Raw genomic sequence first — 23,240 nt, forward strand, 5'->3', positions numbered from 1 at the left:
CCATTTATTATACTAACATCTGATCACACGGCTTTGTTTAATGTGAAAAGGGTCACTTGTAGTGGTTATCCCAGAAGTAATGTCAGCTAGACAGCAAAAGTGTTTATCCAACATTAGTCAAACAGGACCAACAGAGGATGTAGCTACAAAACCCCCGAAAGAGTCACAAGCTGACAGTTTCATAGATAAAAAAATAAATTAAAAAAAACTTTACCTGAGTGTGAGATGGTGCGAGACCCTTTCGTCCATAGACTCCAACCAGAGCGTTCTTCTGTACCGAGATGTTGAACTTTAGGAAGTGTGGTTGCTCCATGCTTAGTTGAGAACGCCAGAACACCCCAGGTGGGACACTCTGACCCACCCTCTTCCCTATGTCGACCTGTCCCGTATCGATGGAGTTGTTCTCCTGATGGAGCACGCTACTCCTTCCTAGAAGACAGAAACACCCCCACCCGCTCAGATGATGTCATTTGTTACAGAATCAAAACAGCACAGTTAAGGTGATATGGTATAAATCAAGTCATCACAGAGCCTTTCATGCCATCAGATAAAACCCTCACATCTAAAATACCATTGTGTGTTTGGATATCAGTAAATGTTGCATTCTATCTTCTGCTTTCCAGTGCTATCTTATTCCTTTATTCAAGCGGGGACTTAACAATAAGACAGTCATATCTTTTCCAAGTGAGCAGTGACCAAAGAAGACAGGATTAAAAGTAATGGTTCCCTGCGGTCCATGATGCTGCTCATGGTAAAAAAAAAAAAAGACCAGATATAATTGGCTTTTATAAGACTCTAACAGGCCACATCTCCCATCTTTTCTCTGGTCTTGATGACTCATAGAGTACGGCCTCATCTCAGATAAGGTCTAAATGGAATCTGTCAGATACACTGAGCGCTACCTTCCCAGAGCAATAACAGCAAATCAAAACAATTTAGCAAATGATGTCCTTAAACTGTGTCCTTAAAGCGCCAAAGATGGAGAGCCGGCCAGTTTTAATATCGCTCATGCTCACATGAAAAACTGCAGTCTGCAAGGTGCAATTACATGAACAGATTACATTGTTAAGAAGAAAAATCTGCAAAGCGTTTTAAAGTCCTTGCTGTTAAAAGCTCTATTGTAGAAGGAACGCACATGTGCTCTTTACAATTTACTGTGGCAATGACTCGGAGTCGGTGGATGATGCAGAGTTGTCCTGCCAACTCAACCTTTAGTCCCGCCTCTTGTCAGAAGCGTTTCAGTGTGTCAACCGGTGTATACGTTCGCTTTGAGTGTATCTGTTTGTGCCAGGCCTCTGTTATTTGCATCCCTCAGTGTTGTGTGTGTGTGTGTGTAATGAGGCCATTGCCTGTCACTTTAGCTTCAGTCAAAGCGAAGACTGGAGGCCAAGTTTACCTCTAGGGAGAATAATAGCCGGCTATTGATTGCCTTTAAACAGCCCAAAACCTGCCTCATGCTATCTTAATTAGCAGTACTTATGAGGATTTAAATCTAGCAGAGTTTAAACAATTGAGCTTTTGCCTGGCCCACTCAACCCAATTAATGGTTCCGTGGCCGTGCATTCTAAATACTGCAATGTGCTTGGAGATTAATTTAGTGGCTTTTCTTGTAAAGGTGAGCTGAGACACCCTGCCTGCTTGTTGTCGAATACACAATGGCCCAAGATTATGATTACGTAGTACAAATCTGTCTGGAATAAGTCAATTAATATTCAGAAGGTGAAAGATCTCAATAAACTGTAAGGGCTGACTGGGCATCATTCGCGAGGCCAAATGGTTTGCTGTCGTAATTTGTCTTTCTTAATAGTCATTTGAACCTTTACTTGATTTAATTAATTTGTCTTCTTTAACCTTTTGTTAAGCGAGCAATTCATTTCAAAAAGCATTAATTATACACAGCTTTATTTCCTTTCATTTAATTTGCACATTTCAAGACTTCGTACAACTGGTCACCACCCTGCTTTGTGCTGAGTTTATTATTTTGTGAAAACAAATAAATAAATAAATAACCCTGATAGCACAATATTTAAAAAGCAATGCTAATCACCAAGCCAACAAAATAATAAACAGCATCATTCTTGCGCATTAAAACTGTAAAGGGTTATTTGAATGTTAATTAGCGGTTTATTGGGATGTCAGTCTTTTATTTTCCTCACCGTCAGCAGCCAGAGCTGTCACTATGCTCGACTGAGTGGGCCCCGTCTTCCCAACTCCTCCGTTTTCAAAAGCCGGCTGGTTGTCCAACTCTTGGAGCTGCCAATTGAGGCCGAAAAGGTGCATTGCTGTGAAATACACAAAAAAAGAAGAAAAAAAAGCTGCGTGGGCTTCTAGAAATGGATAAACAAATAAGCAAATTGCTGCACAAAAACAATCAGGCCACTTAGGAACAAAAGACCTGTGGGAGAGCACAATGGGTGGATTCAATGCGGGAAGACAAAAACACTACAGTTTAACTTCCAACATTTCAGTTTTTTGAGGCTACTCTGCAACGGGTGTTTTTTGTGTGTAAACACAGCACTGATAGAGGCCAGACAAAGTCATTTCAATCAATACTTAGGAACCCTGTTGCTCTATCATGTTTCCTTGGGGAGCACTGTTCATTAATGTGCCACAGTGTCTGCACACAAACGGCAACTGTATCAAACAGAGCAGAAGTTCTATTTTGACGCGAAGCTCTCACTTCAGACAAGCAGACTGGATACAATGGAAAAGTGTGGAACTCTCCATATCTAATACAAAGCAGGAAGGATGCGGAGACACGTGTGCGGAAGAAGAAGATGGGAGGAAGAGAAAGAAAGCGAGAGTCTTTTAAGAAGGGGCAAGGCAGTTCATTGAGACAGACAGTCACAGCAGGAGGAGGAAGTGAAAGGGTAAGATGCAGCAACACTCCTCTTGTTGGCTTTCATTCAGCCAACCTGCTTTATTGTGTCAGTATCGGATGCAATCAAACTGTGTTCTTGTTGTTTTTTGGAAGCTGAGGTGCTCCTGCGAGCGCAGCGAGAGGGCCAATCTCCTTCAAAGTCACCAGCCGGAGAACATGCTGAGGAAGCATCTTGATTTCCGACCATTTGATCTGCGAGAGGAACTTTTCTCCAACACTTTCCGTTTGCTGCAGGATGGATATTGACTGTAGCAAATAACTTGAGGGGTGGATGTCGGGCCTGAGAGGATATCAAATGTGAAGGAAACCAAAAGAGAGATTGAATACTATTATGGATAGTGTATCAATGTGTGCTTTGTTAAGAAATAAGGCATGCGTTTTGTTAAAGCCTGCTGATGAATACACTTAGCATCGATACACACAGCACTCTCCTTGGTGGATCAAATGAACAGGTGCTCCGCTGCCTTGAATTCCCATAAAATAATGCAGATTTAACAGTGAGTGATAATGTTTGGTTACACAGTACATTCAGCCAGCATTACTCTGAGTGTCAGAATCCATTTCAGATGCAGGTGAAGCATACCAGCCACATCACAAGCAACACAAATTAATGCTGACTGGTTCATCAATATATTTGACAAGTCTTTTCTCTCTTAATGGACTAGCCTTGACAGTACCTCCCAATGTGAGATCTGTACACTTTTGTTTCTTTTTGTTTTCCACCATCAACGCCATTTCCTGTTGCTATTGATATCATGGTTTCATCCATCTCCAACCACATTCAGATGAGTGTCAGTATGTAGAAATTCAGTAGCAGCACAGACAGACGAAATCTGCAATTTAACGTAATCTGCCAACAATCGTCACTCACTTAGCAAAACATAGTCTTATTAGTTCATAAAACTGAGTGCATTCACCTTGGCATGTAAAACTCCTATATTCATATTGACTCACTGTGTATGTAACTTCATCTCTCAGACGAACATGTTGGTGGCTTTAAGCTGCCGAAAGGCTCAAGAATCCTTAGAAAACATTGTGTGCTGTAGCCCAAATTGAAAGGATCAACTGAGGACATGGAGCGTTAACCCGAAGTGAAACACCCTCTGCCTGAAACAAAAGTGACACCTACTCTTGCCAAATGATTGACAACGTGAAATTAGAGCAGGTTATGGTATTACTTAAGGAATAAAAGGTAGCATAATCTTTTACTCAACAAAACCTGTATTTACAAAATTAGCATTAAGTATTTTGGAAAATGAAGAAAAATTGCTCTCTAAGCTGACTGGCAGAAGACAAGACATCACACTTCATCAAATGAAACACTGAATGATAGACGGTGCTCTAACACAAAGGGCTTATTGCCTTATAGCTGAATGTGCAATACACTTTTTGTATTTTTAATGCTTTGATGCTAGCAGCCCTGTGATGCTATACTTGGGCTGTGTGGTGGTTTGAGCTGATGACAAACATCATGTTCATGTTAGTTTTGTCTGTAATCATGCTGACATTTGCTAATTACTGCTAAACACAAAGTACAGACGAGGCTGATGGAAACGGCAGTTAGTTCTGCAGTTATTTGGTGATAAACCAAAGAGTCAAACTGAAACTTTGACCCAATGATGGCGCCAGATGAAAAGTCAGTCACCACCAACGTTATTAGAATTCATCCACGAGGGACAATGAATATTTCTAGCAAATTTCATCCAATAGCTGTCGAGATATTCCACTAAAACCTACAAATGTCAGCCTCATGGTGGCACTGAAGTAAAAGTCAGAGTTGAAAAAACATCTCCACTGGCTTGCTTCCTGATCGTAGACTCAAGTTCATTTAATATGATCAGTGCAGAGACTTTCCACAGCTTAACATTGTGCACTCACATCTCCTGTGTCCCTGTGTCCCCAAATTTTCGACCGAGTGTGGTAGTGGGCTCTTGTGTATCAGACACAGCACCACAGAACCTCCAAGAGCCTTCCCCTCTTCACTGCTCTCACTGCACTAGGACCTGAATCCCCACTTACCCCATCAACAAATTGCTTTGAGGTGAATAGCCCTCAATTTATGAATTTGCATAAGTTATTCCTGCAGCCTAGGCCAGTTCAATTAATATGTATGGCCCATGAGCAATTCTCTTCCCGAGCAAGAAGCTGAGAAAGCTAGCCGCTATCTCTGAAGTGAAAATGTGCCCTGTGGAACACCTCCACCGACGAAGGGAGGTTCAATTTGTAAGTTCACAACATGTTTGTTTGATCCCTGACATCCACATGCTATTTAGTGTACAGAAGCACAAACACATCTGAACAGGAAAAATGCAACACAAGCCTGAGATAATCCTCCTGGCTGCGCTCACAGCAAATTCCCCATCTTGTTCACAAGGTTCTTGGTGGTGTTATTACCTGCAAAACACAGAGCTAATTATGCTACAGATGAAATTGCATCTCTTCTTGATAGGCAAAATAAATAATGAATTATTCAGCTAAGCAACCTAAGGCATTAAAAACATGGAGTATAAAACCTCTTAAGTGTTTCCTGCTAAAATATGCAGAGGACGCCATTCTGATGGCCAACCTCACCAAGATAATTAGTCCATTTGCCATGGAGAGAGGTGACCCATCTGGAGTCACGGTGTGCCAACAACAACTTGGAGCTCAACAGCCTCAAAATTATTGAGATAAACATTGTTTCATGCTGGAACCTGCCAGCACATCTCCCCAGAAACATCCCCGGGGGACTGCTCGAAATAAGCCGCATTGCTCAGAGCATGGCTAAGATGTTCCTGTTTTCTGGGATAGTATCTCCTACCACCTCAATTGGAATGACAACATCTCTAACACAAGATCGACCAAGAGAAGGGTTTGTTTGTTTTCTTGGTCCTGTGGCAATTGAAGCAAGCTCCATGTCTCCTTCTGTAAGTCTCGGTGGGATTTCTAGATTTTTTTTTTTAGTAGTATTAGATTGGAATCGGAAGCAGTCTTCTTTTCTTTTCTACTCATCACCGATGAGGTAATCCAATCTGCTCTGGTAACTGGCATGGCCTTGTTAAAACCAAAACTGCCCACCATGTCAACAATTTCATGAGGGCCATCACTTTAGTAAACTAGCCTTCATGATTAACCGCAAATTGATTTTCACCCTTTTCTGACAAATTACATTTTTGTGGAACAAGGCTACAAGGAATTAAATACTTCCTAAGATATGTGAGAAGCACTTTTTCAAAGAACTGACAACACAAAAAAATAACCCTTGCTTCATTTAAAGACCTTTTTAAATCAATGTATTCTCTATATATGTCTGACATTCAAAGGCAAACGTCCGACAAAAGACGTTTTCGCATTTTCCTTATAAACATTCCGATGACACATGCTCAGTGATGATGTTTCGCATTTGGTTTTGTTTGTGCGGTTCAATTTGAAGTGCATTTCCAAGAATCCACATGCTGTTTCTGCATCCAATCAGAGCATCAAAGCTGGACTCGGTCCTGATTGGCCGCCCTCTGTATCTGAACAATAGCTGAAATTCTTCCAATCAGGCCAGTTTGCAGAACTGGAACTGGAAAGCCTCACCTCAGCAGGTTTGCCTCATTTGAATTACAGAAGCTGCTGTTGTTGGTGAGCCATGGTCCAGTTGTAAGACCGTTCTACACGCTCTTCTTCAAATTAATTCAATAAAAAAAACATTTCTCTATTTGTTTCTAAATTAAAACAGGGAATATTAGTCTTAACCTGAGCCACAGAAAAAAAACTAAAACATTGCACAGTGAACTTCAAACACAGTCCCATTCTAACATAGAACAGATGCAGGTGTGCCTGTATTTGTCTTTGAGTTTGTCTTTGTACTAATGGGACTGCGCGGGCTGACAGTAGAAAAGTATTAAAGCATGAGCGCACATTGTATCTATTTGAGTCATTGCACCTGGCAGGAGAATTGGCGATGGATGAAAGAGAGAGGAAGTGGTGGAAACACTATCAGACACCTGAGGCAAGTGGCAGAGGGGTGCATCTGTTTAACTCCCACTCACAAACACACACACACACACACCAAATGAGCTGGAGCACCAGGCACACACTCTGGAATCGGGCCAAATACACAATTCCCAAACGTCCGACAGGTCTACAATTAAACAAGTCGGTGATTGTTGAGATGAAAATGTTGTGAATGAACCCAATCTGCTACAACGTTTAGGGACAAAAGCTGAACAAATGACTCCTTTTCCCTGTGTAACCTGAGCAGATCTGTCACAGGCGCAGGTACAAATAAAAATAGCAACTGATTTCCGACACACAGAGGAGCAACTAAGTTATATGTGCATATCCATACTAATTTTATGATATAAGATCATGAACGACAACAAGTAACCGAACAGTTAGTCAATAAAGGGAATGTGAATATTGATATAGAACATTTATGACCTCTCCTCTAGGAGAGCACTCCCCCTTCTATTCACCAATAAAACACTGGTTATAGGATCTTCCCAACAACCCCATATTTCTCCTTATACAACTGTGTCACATTTCCCCTGCCTCCATGCTGGATGAATACTTATATATCCGCTCAGGGAGAGAGGCAGAGTGTAAAGATTAAGGGCTTGGATGACAAGGGACGGCATGAAGAGACATGAATCTGTAACAGGTTTATTGCTGTGGTCAAGATTCTAAAGGTTAACAAGAAGTCAGGTTCGACACATGCTGTAAAAAAAGGAAAAAGGAAATAATGCCCAAAGAAGGGGGAGAGGATGAGCATTAGTTTATCTTTCTGGCCAAGTTAAAAAAAGGATTTTATGTATAGGAAGAATGAGCAAGATCTGGTCGAAGCAGAACAAAGGCTTTGTGGACCATGGTCTTCTGTAAAGATCAAGTGTTTGTCACCGTTTCCTCTGTTATAGGACTTCAGCTCCCCAACTTGTGTTTCGTTTTCACGTCGCCATCTGTGCTGGACATTCAAAACGCCCTGCCTGTGTTTTCACATCATCCCCTGAGTACATATACATTCTGCGAACTGGGGATCAGAAGTGCGGAGATGATGCACAGCCCCCTGTCAAAGGGAAACAGACAGGACTGCCTTGTCGGAAACTGTACTCGGGCCATGTCTGCATATCTGACTGAGAGCTTAGTCAGACAGACGTTGCTGAATCATATCAGGACATGTGCAGTTTCTGCAGAAAGGAAAAGGCAGTGAAATAGAAATACTTCTGGCAGAGATCAAACTTCATACAGATTAAGAGGCCTGCTGGCTACATTCACTCCAAGCAACTTGTCTATCATTTGTTCCATTTGACTGACTGACATGTCTGAAGATTGTCTAATGCCACCGCAGATAATGGAGTCATGCTTTCTCTCCCTAAAACTGAAAGAAATATCTTTCTTCTGGCACAGGAATTGCTGTTTTTCATGCACCCAGGTGACAGCTTGTGCTGCACCTCCACAACAGACACTAACAACAAGTATTCAGTGGCAATATTCATGATAAAGCCTTGCTGTATAGTTAATTGTGTCTGGCTGGATTATTTAGATGTAAACACACCATACTGTTGAGATTTAACAGCGTTAACACAAAGAGTCATCCGTCCTCCCCTAGAAAAACAAATATTATCTTGTCTGGCTCGGATTTTCTAGGAAGATTTTTCCCTAAAATCGCCTCTCCAGAGAATCAAGGAGAAAGTTCTGGTCTAAGCCCCCAGTCGGTACAGATGTTCAGCCTAGAATATCTGGTAATGTGCGCAGTTTACAGATGAGATTTTCACCTTGGGAACTGCTTCCAAACACGATCAGGGACTGAAGTGGACCAATGTGAGGAGGAAAAGAGAGTTAAAATAACAAAATTGCTACCATGGAGCTGGTGTAGACTGCAAGTTTGAAGGCTGGTAAAAGTGTGGCCTTGAACTGATGAGGCCAACGTGTCAACCATACAGATTAAGAGTTGGGGGGGGGGGGGGGGGGGGGGGGGACGTGTGGGTAAAAGCCAGAAGGTACGATTGAGACAGAGAGAGAGATATGAGCAGAGCAGCTTTTAAGTCTTTTAGGGTGGGTCCAAATCAGGCGTCAACTCTTTGGCACTCCAAGTCATCCACCCATTAATCTTCATAAACAAATTGCAAGTCAAGATGAAAAGACTTTTAGGTCTGAATGCTGACCATTAAAATGGCATGGTTTATGGCTCTGACATTTTCCTTTCGAAACTGTTTTAATTGTGTTTTGCTTTCTGGGACCGAGACACTTTAACACATAGGTCTAATAATTAAATATGCCAGGACTGACTGTAGCGGTCTTGTATATCTTTTATTAGTTACACAGTCTCAAATCAAAACTTGAAGGTTTTTGCTATCAACTCTCAGTCAAGGGCAAAGTCAAGACTTCAGGGAGTCAAGTCTCAAGCAGTCGCTTCCGCGTCAAGCTGCACATTCAAATTTGTGTGACTCACTACAAGTCTGACTGTGGAAATGAGTGTTTGATATGCATCGTTTATAAATATGATAATCTCAATAATGTCCCTTAATCTGCCATGCACTCTTTTCTAATGTTGTCATTTGGCTGTTTGTGATCTGGAAGCAGAATTAACTGTGAATTCTCCTTCTGCATGCGATTTCAAAAATGTCTGACAGACATCACACCTCGTCCTTACCAATGCAGTAGCAGAGAACGATGGACAGAACCACAGCTATCCCCACAGCGATCAGGGCGGTGCACTTCCAGGAGCAGTGCTTAGGTGACTTCTTGAACTTGAAAGCCCCTCTGGACAGGCTGTTTCTGGGCAAAGGGCGCGCTGGTGTGGAGTAAACCGTCCCCGTCGCCATGGTGTAACCAGGGGCCGTTGCGCCAAAGAAAGGTGTCGTTCCTGTGCCCGTCTTAAAAAGGAAGTGCCTGCAGAAGGGGGAAAAGAAGTGGGGGAAGTTAAAGCCCTGATCTGCTTAATTTATGTGTCCATCTTTGTAAAATGTTTAGCGGGATAAAAGACCCCCCTAAATTGGTTCCTGCCCCCAATCTGTCCCCAAAGGCTCAAAGCAAGTCCAATAATCTAAATTCAAATCGCCATATATCCAAAGAAAACACTAAAATACAGTGTACCCTACAATAACTTCAATGAGTATCACACTGCAAGAGGAACTGGGCTGAATTATCATATTCAGTTTATTCCCAACATTGGAAGAGGTGAACAAAAAGTACCTCATAAAAACAATCATCTCCCACTTGCCCTTTTACAACTGGGCCTTTGCTAATAGCCCATTATACCTGGGGTAATTAAGAGGGTTTAATCAAATGCACCACAGAGTGATTGTCCTATTAACTTTTAAACCCCACGTGAAAAGCTCTTAAGTAAATGAATTAAGCCTTGTTGCCACTCTTGCCACTACTTAGAGATTAATACCCAAATGCCTCGAGGCTTATGGGGACAACCAGGGAAATTGGACAGATTGACCATGCATTGCAAATGCTCCTCCATTCCAGAACTGCACAACTCCATTCCAAACACTAAAAATGAAAATAAAATGCATTGTCGAGCAATATTCACTACTTTGTAGATTAATGTTGAGGAGCTACTTTCTTTCAGATTAGAAATCTTGCTTAAAAACTCTTTAATTCTTCAACAAGACTACTTTACGAGTTGATTGTAAAACTTGTGCTGATTAATAATACTTAACATTACAAACACAAAATATTGAATATACAATTTGTACAACACAATCTCTATTATTTAGCTGAGGGTCGCTCTGTGTTATTTCTCTCCTTCACATCACCAGTAACACACTAAATTACACCTGAGAGTACCTGCCCAGCACCCCCACAGCAATATGTTTTTCAACCGGAACAGTTGGGGGTGAAGTGCTTGCTTTTAATGTAACACAAGTGGGTGGTAAGAGCTACAATATCCTTTTGGAAAAGTAAGAAACAGCTAAAAGTCATATACAACCTTTTACAGTGTTTTAAGGGGTCATAGAGATTCCAGGAGAAATGGGTTGCTAATATAAATACACCAATAAACTAATAAAGCAGTGTTTGCTCATCAATTATTTGTGTGGCATCTGTGAAGTCTCCATGTAAGTTGTGTAGGCGTTTTAATCCCAACTGTGAATCTGTGCTAAAAGAGCTTGAGAACGGCTAATTGGGTGCATAATCTGAAGATGAGCCGTTAAGGACTGAAATCCGATGTAGTGGCACTTACTAATCACGGTTCCCCCGATTATTTGATCGGAAAGGTGGGCCAACAAACCGAAAACAGTTTCATTAACTATAATGTTCTTTTAGTTGGACTAAATGTTGACTTTGAAGACTTTCCAATGTTAGTGCTCCAAAAACATGCTCAGGGAAGTCGGTAATCAGATATTTGTTAAATCGTTTTAACAGCTTTGTTTTACAAAGGACACATCATAAAGCTACACCATAATGCATTGCTCATATTTCAGCTACTTCCTATCTCCAGTGAGGATATCTCAGGTCCAAAACCTCCTGTGATCAATGCTCGTCTAAAAAGAACAAATGTCAGATTTGGATCGTCTGGCTCCTTGATGCCCCGATTGACACGTGCTGTCACAGACAGATTCCATTTAAAGGTTACAGTGTGTCACTGCTGGAATGACAATGCTCAGGGCGTCTGCAAACCTGGGACAGGTTCAGATTCTTCAATCTGGAACAATATGTACCGTTGCTGCAGCAGACACAGACACTGTAATACACAGTTGGGTATGAATTGAGGTCAAAACTTGTCTGAGGCAGACGGGTAGTCAGCGAGAGTTATGTGTAAGTGGATGCAATCTGATGAGGTAGACAGAAAGGGATGTGATCCTGTGCGTGCGTGTGCATACTTTATTAAAGGGAGGTGACTAGCTACTCTTTGCAAGTAGCAGAGATGACGTGGAGACAGTTTTGCCTGTAAATAAAAGATCTCAAATCTACCTAGCTCTAATTTATACAAAGATACAAGCACATAATATTCTCATGGGCTCCGAGTCAAAGACATCTAAACTAAAAACATCAGCACATCTGTGCTAGGTCACATGCAGAGGGAATGATTTTACTAACGACCAAACTAAATAATGGAAAACAGTAATAATGAATATGTAAAATAAAAACATATGTAAACAAATTGTGAAATAGTTTATTTGCACAATTCAGTTGATTGAACAATCCGAGTGCACATATCATTACCAGAAACATATGGCACACTGTGGGTGGTTGCAAACCAAAGAGTCAGCTATATTTCAGTCATTTATATCCCTTTAGCTTTGTACGAGAAAGTGTAGAGTGAAACTATAAGCTGTCAGAATCTGTGTGTAGCAGCGTCACTGGGACAAATTCCTGCGTTGGACATTTATTGCACTTGGCTTTTAATGTAATTCTGGTGTTGATGGTTTTTCATGTCGGCCTTTTATTTTTTCTCTACAGAGCAGACTGAAGCGGTCTAAAGATGAAATCCTGTTGGACATGATTAACAAACAGCGGACCAGTGTAAATGTCTGCTGGATGACCGGCTAATTGATTACAGCCAGTGTGATGCAACAAGGCACATTACTATGCTAATCCAGCCAGCCCCAGTGATGGCAATGTGGTGCGCTTTGAGTGAGCGAGAGAGACAGAGGAGGAAAAGAGACAATCAAAGAGAGTGTGAGACTGAGAGGGAAAGAGAGCAAATGAATGGCTGTGTGTCAGTGTGATCGCACTGCGTTTGTGTGCACGCCTGTCTGTCCCATTGAGAAGCCTGCAACACAAAAGCAGCAGCCAGCCCGGCCTCCTCTGCTCTCACAACATTGCTTGTCATCGGGATGACATTTGAAAACATCCTCACAGAGGACAAAAGACTAAACAGAGAGTGGGTGGATTTGTCTACAGCTAAGCTCCAGCTGGAAGGGTGAGAGAGCACAGTAGAAACAATGCGAATCGAAGCCCTCAGAATATGTAATCTGCCTATTAGCTGCTGTTCTGTGTTAGCATTAGCATTTCAAGGTGAGAGCTTGAATAATCAGACTTCTTCAATCCGTGGTCGGGGAAAAGAAAAAAAGGCTGCAGATGTGGCGGGCGTCGCGGTGGCTCGTGTTCACACTCGCTGCCGTCGCCGCCGATCTCGCCCAGATCGCCACCTGCCCTCTCAGCGGGTGGCCTGTTAGCAGGTGCTATTCTGGTACAGCTAGCTCCGCACCCATGTGATGGTATTTCAGTGCCGGCAGGCTTTTCTGTCGTCGTCCTGCCCACGGAGATCAGCGTGGTGCCATCTTGAGTCGCTCAGATTGTTTGCACATGGAATGTATTACTGTATATTTAACAGGTTTGATTAGGTTTGGCATAAGTAGAGCTAAGCTCTAATGTACATACATTTAAGATGGTCTTTGGAGAATAGCTCGAGGGCCTGAGACAGTTACTCTGTGGTTTGTCTCGAGGGAAAATTGTGGTGACATGTATTTTAGCAAACGTGTCATTATCTTTTGTTGTATGAATAACTATTCAGATTACTCCTCACTATCCATCCTCTGTTCACGACAGCTTTTACATTTGCTGGCAAAGTCCATCTGGACCAGATGCACTTCATGTTGCCAGCAGCAGCAGTATACAGTAGCCTAAAATAAGAGGAAAATATTGCAGAACTTTGGAAATACCACAGAAATGTGTTCTTGGCACTAAAGATGTTGGCAAAATAAATGAGAAGGAAAACACACGAGAAAAAGGAAAGAAATACGTCTCGAGGAATATCACTTTGTCTACACCACCATCCACCTTGGCAGGTAACCAGCCATCACTGCAATCTCCCTTCTATTCCCAAAGGCCAGTTGGCTGCTTGCTAACACATGACTAATCAGTCCGGGTGCCATCCTGACACCGTGGCTGGTGTACAAAAAAAAAAGTAAAATTTTCCTCCTCTGATGTGAAGCATGACTGTCTGACTCATGATTTATACGTGCATCCCACACAAACAACTACACACACACACACACACAAACCTACTTGGATTATCTGCTATTCGTTTTTTGCCCCCGAGAACAATTCTAACACGTTTTCCATCAGGAAAATTGTACCGTCTGTGGGACACTGTACCACATGATGATGTTGGAGCTGAGACATAATTTCATTTCACAAAAGGACTCCCTTGACACGTGAATCCAGCAGGGATTGACAGCACATTTATAACTGCAACGTGTGGCCGGGCAGGCCTTCAAAAGACTCTGAAGACTCTGAAATGTCATAACGACTGTTCTAGCTGAATCTCGTTGGATCTAAGTGACAAAAAAAAATGCTCAAGTGGCTCCAAAGGACATACATATGTAAGAGCAGACTCCTGAATCTTATCCAGCGGAGCACTTATAGATCTCATAGCTTGCACCATAAAGGTGTCACAAATACTAATTTCACACATACTTGTGTATTCCATTTGAAAATATGATTAAGTACTGCTCAAGAATAATTAACATATATGTGTATTGGTCTCTTGAGGGACATGGCAGTTCATTTTATAATGAAATTCGATGGAATAATTGAAAATATCTCAAAAAACTATTTCGGTGAAGCCAAGTGGTTAGTAAGGGAAACCCGAGGGGTTTATTAAAAGTACTCCACATACTTTAAAGATCCGCATGTCTCCTCTACACTTGAGAATAGCAACGACCAGCAAGCATTATCGCTGCTCTGTTGCCAACTCATTGAGCCCTTTAAATGGAGTGGACTTAGTAAGAATAAAGCAGAACAAAAGCTGAAGTAGAGTGATTTCATTGAATTATCTGAAGTGTAATATCTGCATTTCTCATAATAACAGATAGCAGGACTTCTCCTGATCTAGTGGACTCATTGTTTTTGTTATCTTTGCCAGGAGATTATGCATTCGGTGTTATCGGTGGGCGTGCATGCATCTCTGTGTCTGTCTGTCCACAGCTAATCTTGCATGCTGGACCCATCAGCCTAATATTTTCAGAGCTCATTCATGCACTGGTGTGCTCAAGGAGCTCTCGAGGTTGTAGTGATTCACACTTTGTGTGAAAACATATCTTATCAACATTCATGCATGTAAGCTATAACTATCGCTTAGCAAATGATAAACTGAGCCACGCTCGGACTACAACGGATAAGACGCACAGAGAGGCGAGCTAGTTAGCTGTTAGCGTAGCCGGTGGGCAGCACTGTCCTGGTGTGGGTTTGGTTAAAAAACGCTAACAGCTAACGGAACTAAACACACAGCAGGACTGACAGTTTTTGTATAGAGGAAACGTGAACTGCAGTTTAGTTGAACGCATCCGGTGCAGACAGCTGTATGTATTAAAATGATAGCGTATCTGTCGGGCGAGTGAAAAATGCGTCTGATATATGTGCGGTCTAGATCAAACATTACAGCAGTGGTCGTTGCAGAATTACATGGCGGAGGCACTTTTCTAGTTTCATACACTAGCTGGGTCCAAGTTGCATACCGCTTGAGGTTTGTTTTATTTTTCCTGAGCTGTAACAGAAGGCTTCATTTGTCTGACTGTTTTTTAAACTGCGAGAGTAAATGAGCCAAAATCAAACTCGGTGTCTTAACACAGCTTTGACAGTACGATCACAGTGAGATCGGTGACTTCACTCCCTCACCGTATAATAATGAGCAGTAGTTATAGTAGTTACTGCGTGCAGCACTTCACTCATTTCAAAGAACACTGAAAGCTATTCACATTGAAAGCTAGTATTGAGTCAAATTAGCACACTCGTGCTTTGAAGACTAGCACTTTTATGGGAGGTTACACACACATAATTCATTCTCTGCTAATTGCTGTAAAAGTAGCTAATGCTGTCAAATGAGTGCTATATTTTCAAGGAGGTCTTGTAAAAGGAAATACATTAAAAAAAGATCATAACATTGTGATTTATATTTCACACTTTTTTTTAATCAACTGTCTTGTAGAGAATAATTTACCATCTGCACATTTTGACCACATCTACTGTGCTGCATGAGAAATATAATCACTGTCAATGTTGAGGTTTAAAAAAAAAGAGATTCACATTCCTGCCATAACTGAGGCCACCTACGCATGTGCTGTGCGAGGACCGTCCCAGCCTAAACCCCCCTGAAGGCATCCTAATAAATACTTTCTGGAGTTTCAGTTTACATTTCCCAACCTGGTGGTTTTCTTGACACCTGCAATTATGTGGTGAACCGGGTCTTCCCTCTTGGCCCGGTCGGTGCGCAGCAGCCCCTAGTTCCCACCCACTGACAAGCACTTGATTTAGAGTCCACTGTGGTGATAGTGATTTATGCCTCCGCTGATGATAGGTGTGCACATATTGTTTTGTCGATAAGACTAAGACAGCTCAAGGTCATCGTGCGGTTAGTATTCAATCACTGCATCTTCCCCAGAAAGTGAAACTGTCACAACGTATAGCAATTGATTCAGTCAGATCATAAGAGGTCGCTGCTCCATGCTGCCACGGATGGAATTCAAAGTTTACAATCATCTGCGCCTCTGAAAGGGGACGCTGTGCCAGGGAAATATCCGGGTAGAATGCAATCATCTACTCAAGGCCATTTCTGAGTCAGAGCGCAATGTACCACACTTCATTAGCCAGGATAGTTTGAGCCGCCTGATTAAGAGAAATGTAACGTATGTTTCAGGAGGGAAACTTGGCAGAGGCTCTCGTGACAAAGTAGTATCTTGCGCAGCAATTTTTGATACAACACATCGTCCCCTTACCAAGTTAACCTTGATAAGTAATAGCCTCTCTGATTTGAACTGGCAAGCGCTCTGATATCCCCATAGTTCCCTCTAATCAGGCACTCTGCTTCTGAGTGTAGGTCGATCTAATTTGGTGATCAGCCCTTAATTGTGGGCGCATACAAAAAGCAAAAAGACGACGAACACTTGACGACATGATTCTCAACAGAGGAGAAAACATGGAACAAGTTTATCAAACTCAGCGGGAACCATATTATGCCATGCGCAATTTGTGTCATGGTAATTTAACCCTGATGAGGTGTAGAACTTAAAATAGGCTTAAACATAAATACCTAAAATCCTGGAGTGAATTATCATTTTATTATCCACCTATTCGCGGAGGAGTAGCACTAACACATGAATAAAATCATCAGGTGATAAGATTTATTGTTTATTTTTTTTGCCATTTCAATTCAAATTTCCAAGTCAATTCCCGGTGTGTTTCACATACACGCTAAGTATATGCTAAGTTCACAACATTTCTCTTTAGACGGCAAGAAATGTGACTGCTGGAGTTTAACATGTGCTGATGGTCACGCTATCTAATCCTGAACATCATCCTGCCAAGATGGGCGATACTTATTGTGTGCTTTTCCGAAACCTTTGCAGGTCATACAAATGATAAATGTTTGTGAGCATTAATATAAAGCTGGTAGCACAGCTGGTTCAATCACGACTGGGTGAGTCACTGTCAACCCTGACTGTGAGTTTTATGGACATGGGCCAATATCTGGAAAACACATCAAACAGTCCAGTAGATTAAGCAGATAGCACGAGTAGGTTTGTGGTCACCAAATGAGGCAAACAAGCTATCAAATTAAATGAGTGAAATACCGTTACAACTACTGGTTCCTTCACTTTTTTCCAAATGTATAATTTATTATATTCAAATATAGGACAGGTCTGAGAGTACACTTCAAAAGTCTCAACGTTGTACTGACACTGAACTGAAATCAAAATAAACGTTTTCAACAGCAGCTCATTTATTTCACATCATTTTCTCTTCTGAGTCGGTGAAAGCGGCTTCAAAATAACACCTGGAGTTGGATTTCCCCGCTCTGTTGTGGGTCATTGTGGGTCACTCACCTGCTCTCCAGGGCCACATTGCTGCCCAGGACCCAGCTGTCCTGCAGCTGGACGCATTCCGCCGTACTCTGCAAGTCGGTCGCCAGGCCGGCTGTGGGCGGCGGGCTCGGGCTCCTCTGATTGGCCAGTGAGCTTCGGCTCAGCGACGTGATGGACGGGTGATGCTTGTGTGGGGGCGGGGCTGGTGGGAGAGGGGGCGGGCCTTGCTGACTGGATAGATGGTCACCTGGAGAGAATCAGAGGGAAAGAGACATCGGCATATTAGTTTGTGTATTCTTTCAGTAGTTTGTTTTGCCGATTAAAACTACACCAAAGAGATAACTGACAGAGAGCAGATGGGTATTCATCTGCCTTGTATGTAAGATATGACAACATACAGCTACCTAACAGACCCAGAAAAGTAAATACAACCAAGAGCAAGACATAAAAACGAGATGCAACCACTGCAGAAAGGAGGGAAATAAGAGCTGCTTTTATGGTAACACACATAATAATTGTCGCAAAACGCCACACGGCTGACAGTTGGGTTCTCTTAAACAGAAGGTCACTTAGAGAGGCAGCTGTTCTTTTATGGGCGCTTAACGCAATGTTTCACGTTTGATTACAGCCAGAGAAGACTCTCAAATAACTAATGACCAGAACATCCATTAGAGCTCTGAGAGAACAGGTTTTCCAATTTCACACAAAGCTGTGTAATTGGCCCCCAGAATGGCATGTGGTGATTATCTATCCATCTTCCCTGTTTAACAGGTAAAAACCCACAGTGCTGACAATTCTGATTTGCTCCAATAAACCCCAAATGGGTATCGTCTTACTTGCCTTACAGAGGCTTGGAGAAGATTGAGAAAGCTGGGACTTGCATCTGTTGTTTTTTGCATTGACAGCGTAGTTTTTTAAAAAGCCTAAAGGAGTTGAATTCATAGCATACAAACGCTGTCAGTTTTATGGATCTGTTTGATTTAACCTTTGCTTTCTCGACCATGCACAGAGGCCTTGTCTCTGCTCTACGCTCTACCCAGGCATTGTTTTCAACAGAGCCTTTAATAACCATACAATTTTTGTCCTTGTCCTAACATGCTTTCGCTTTTCCCCGCGTCCTTCTATGCATAAAACAAACTGTTCAATTCAGGCAATCAAGCCTTGCATTTGGTTCCAAAGTGCAAATATGGAAACACGTGTGAGCTCGGAAATCATTTCCACCGCTTTGAGGTAAAAACCTTTAGGCGACTGTGCAAGCAGGCTATTGGTACGACTGTAGATTATTTCTCTCATATTCAAATGGAGGAATAATTCAGAAATATAGTGCAAGGAAGATTGTAATAAGAATGATTGCCGAGAGTAGAACTCTTCTCCACAAGTTAAGTGCAGCCGACGGTTGCCGCTGTAATAAAGTTACATTGGTGATTGGTAGGGGCAGGTTGCACCAATCATTTTCGTGATCGATAACTTCCACGGATTTATTTCTTATTTTCATAAAAGAATATATTTTTGGAACTTCTGTTTCATCTGTATAGAAATAGACAGACAGAAAGACAAATGATGAAAGATGAATGAGTGTGGAGCAGAATCAGGAGTGACGAGAGTGCACGGTGGCGGTGCAGAGGGCCAATCTAAGATTAATTAATTTCCGATTAGACTTTGATGAAACCCAATCAAATATGATACCCTCATTAAACCACATCACCTCGTTCAAAGTCAGCTCTGAAGCCTAACACATGAATTAACCATGACATCTGCATTTGAAAAATATAAGGCCGCCATGACTTAGTGATGATGAGCACAAGACATGCCACTCATCTCCTGGGCTACACTGTGAGCCCCATTTGAAAAGTGCTAAGTATAGGCTGATAGAAATGTGGATCATCCACCAACACTGGCTGGTTCTACTTCACCTCTGGGCCTTATTCCGTATGAGCCCGCAGCAGCCACGAGCTTCTTTACATCAGAAGCATTTTTCATACAATCAGCACACACCAGCGCTACGGTTCAATGTCATGGGGGGGGGGGGGCGTGAAGGAGAGCGTACAATCAGATGGGCTCTGAAAAACACACAATGATCTAACATGGAGGTAAGTGGATTGTTGATAGGCAGAAAGGATTATTTTTAAAAGTCAATTTTCTTCATTATCACTAAAGAACTAAAAATAAAAAGGCTTGGTAACACTTTCTATGACACCCATGTCTGTAGTGCGTAATGCATTTTAATCTGCTTATAGCAGTGTATTATTCTAGTTATTAGGCTTTATAACAATACACAGAACACATTTTAAAACATTTAATGATGACTTATAAGGTCAAGTATCATAATACGTCATTATCGCTGGTCACTGGCTGACATTGTATATGTATAAGCATATATCTTTTACTTAAATCAAAGAAAGGACCCCTTGAGAGCAACTTGTAATCACATTACAATGCATTACAGCAGTGATTATAATGCATTATAAAAAGTTTATATTATGTATTACCTCAATGGGAATTATAATACCCTAAGACCCTTGCAAACACAAATTACTAGTGAATTACCAGCATTACACAATGTGTTGTGCTTATTGTAATTAAGCATTTTGCATACTTACAAGTGCATGTAAATTATACAGTGCTATCAGCAGACTAGAATGCATTGTAAGTAGGTTCATTATGGGTTATAGACATGAGCGTCATAGAAAGTGTTACCAAGAGGGTAATATCTGATTCATGTATTCTAATGAAATGACAGTTCAGGGGAAATAACTGCAGCATCTTCTTAAAAACACAATGACCCCTCTCATTTTAAAATACATAAAACAGCTGTCTTTGTTCTCCTGTAGAAACATCTTCTCATTATCACACCCACACATGACACAGTCAATACTGGTAAACAATCCGCCTTCTCTTTATGCATTACAAATAAAGATACAGGACAGATATTGCACAAATTGGTATCCATTTATCTTCATGTCTACATATCGATCTATCGGCATATAGTTCAAGCCAACATCTTGATTGCCCTTGTTTAGTTTGCAGGCTGTCCTGCTGCTGCACTGCTTGCTTTGAGAGTCTGAAAATGCAGCTTTCTGTACAGTAACCTCAAACACATAAAAATACATGTGGTTCAGGTGCATCATGGTTGATGGGAATAGTGCCGGCACAGCAGGCACAGAGATGAGTTTCACCAAGTCCAAACACCCTCACTATCAAGACTTTATGGTCAATTTCTGATGACAACGTAAAAAAAAGGCATGCCTGAACTGCAACAGGAAATAAACCCTGTTTTTTTTTTTTTTTTCTACTTTGGTGAAAGCACATGCTGAGCATAACACAAAACACAAAATCCCCAAAAACCTTCAAAGGCATAGGATTTGACATGCAGCAAATCTGACTGCATAATCCCACAATGAACTAAGGGAACACAAAACCCCATGAACTGAGTTAAACCTACTGTGTGCATACTTTGCAAAAAAGCACACAAAGCCTTTGGGTAGAAATAAGGTCCTCCACTCAAAATGCTGCTTTTGAGTTAGCCCTAAAAACGATGAAGTGAAACAGTGATACAGTTTGGGCTTTGAGTGAAGCTAAAGAAGCAAAACCAAAGTGTACATTACTAAATACAAGTGTGAGAATACAATGTTTTAACACTGAGAATGTACAGTCGGTCTGAAAAATGGGAAATATTTCCATCTTCATCCTCAGAAGCCCCAGTGAAACGGAGGTTTTTAGCTTCTGTACTGTGAAGTGTTCCCCAATGAAAAGGAGTATTTGAGCCGAATACAGTTACAAGAGGGATTCAAATAAAATCATTCCCATTTGATTGGACTGCTAAAAAGGAGGCGGGCTTAGAATTTAGCATGATACGGAGCTACAGCGGACTGTGGCTCCACACACACCTCCATCGTCGCCAAAGTTGCAGATCGATTAGATGGATATTGTTAAATAGTTGCGCAGTAGGACAAAATATGTAATCTAAAGGGGTTAAAAAAGGCAGTTTTTATATAAAAAGCTGTTTTAATATTTTTCAAATGACAAAAACGAATTATTATTTGCTTTATTTTTATAGAAATGCCGTAAAAATTTCCCGACGTTTAGTAAATGCATCCGCCATATCTGAAGAAGAAGCAACAGCTGTGAGAACTGATTTAAAATGGCTTCTCCTTCAACTTTCAGTTCAAGAAATACACCCACACACCTCCTAATATAAGAGCTCACATGAGGTGGAACTACAGCGGTCACTTAAACCTCAGAGTTATTACTGAACACCAAGTTATGCCCTTTTAAACATCTAGATCTGAAAATGGACTCCTGTGGATTTTGAGCGGTTAATTATGCAAACGTTTTTTTTTCTCAGTTAAAGGATGCTCTCATTCCCTTAATCTTTATTTATGTGAGGTCAAGATCAAATGCTGCAATAGTTGCTTTTTTTAAAAAGGAGACTTGTTTATGAGTTATCTGTGAAACCAATCAAGTAAGTGTTGACTTCACAAGCCTGAATTTTTGAATTTGAATTAACATTTTAATTCATATACAACTCTATGTTTCAGTTCAAATACTTTTGAGCGTCTGGACTGTATGCCGGTTACTTTATTTTTTTGAAGTTGAGTGTTTCGCATGTATTCAATTTCCCTGCACACGGTGTGTCTGAGTGATAACCTCAATGTGATTCCATGTGAGTAAAATGTAGCACCAGCCGTGCAGTGGTTCAGTGTGCGTTCTGTGTGTGCTTCACTGGCAAAGTCGGAGGTTTGAAAGCCACGGGGGCCGACCATGCTAAAAAATATGGGCTTTTTGGCACAGCAGCACTTTGAATTAGATTATCCACTGACGTGCGTATGCTGGATTGTGTGTTTTAAAAAAAAAAAGAATACGCATACTAAACAATGAACCTTTAAGAAAGCTTGGCATTGTCTTCTATCGGGGCACACAGGGAATTAAGCTGGCCTTTAAAGTGCAGGCTCACTGACTGAGAAGGCAGATAAAACAGCTGTGTGGTTTATGGGGTTTTGCTCTGAAATCAGATCAAGACGGATGCCTGCCTTTGCATAATTCCTCAACGTCAGCTTATCATCATCTCCATCAGCAACATGCTTTAAAAGGGACCTTTGTGATTAATACCGCATGCCAGCGCTGCAATGACAGACTCATTCCCGTCTTAATGATGCTTGCAATATCTATCAAATTATGTTTTATGAAGCATTGGTGTTTTTACAGAATCACCTCGAGTAGATTTTTGTTTTAGTTGCTCTTAGTGCTTTGTTTTTAGAGGTTTTTAATCTGAACATTAACTCATTACACAGAGTCTTTAAAAGAGAAAAGTGCAGTGGGCTGTATGAGTGAACCAAGAATGCAGTATCCTCAGAATATACAGATATAATAAACATACTAAAATTGTTTGGGCTTGTCCATTAACAGAATTCAGTCCATTTTAAATAACTGTGTCAGAGGCTATCACTGTCTGCAAGCCGAGTTCACATTTCTCCATATTCTTCTTGAACCTTTCGATGCCACTTCTTGATACTCTGACGTTTAGGCCGATTCAGGTTCTAATAGGTTCTCCTCTGAAAATATCCCGTGCTTTTTTGAAAGCATTGACGAGCCTTGAGTTCTGCGCATTACGCTCCAACACAGAGTCGGGACACAATTAA

The 23,240-nt window shown here is 41.4% G+C and overlaps 1 protein-coding gene across 8 annotated transcripts in view; it reads right to left on the bottom strand.

The window, feature by feature from the left end:
• LOC116394105 (teneurin-3) overlaps positions 1-23,240 on the bottom strand; it is a 139,784-nt gene that overhangs the window by 58,137 nt on the left and 58,407 nt on the right. For 7 of the 8 annotated variants that reach the window (XM_031866925.1, XM_031866930.1, XM_031866929.1 and 4 more), the window contains exons 4-7: positions 17,623-17,848; positions 9,498-9,736; positions 2,157-2,282; positions 215-429 (exon numbers count right to left, since the gene is read on the bottom strand). In XM_031866925.1, coding sequence (XP_031722785.1) covers positions 215-429; positions 2,157-2,282; positions 9,498-9,736; positions 17,623-17,848 — 806 coding nt within the window. The remainder of the gene's footprint in view (positions 1-214; positions 430-2,156; positions 2,283-9,497; positions 9,737-17,622; positions 17,849-23,240) is intronic. The other variant, XM_031866931.1, reaches the window with a different exon arrangement.

The sequence above is a fragment of the Anarrhichthys ocellatus genome, unplaced genomic scaffold (genome assembly GCF_004355925.1).
Source record: "Anarrhichthys ocellatus isolate YVR2014 unplaced genomic scaffold, GSC_Weel_1.0 scaffold37, whole genome shotgun sequence".
NCBI lineage: Eukaryota > Metazoa > Chordata > Actinopteri > Perciformes > Anarhichadidae > Anarrhichthys > Anarrhichthys ocellatus.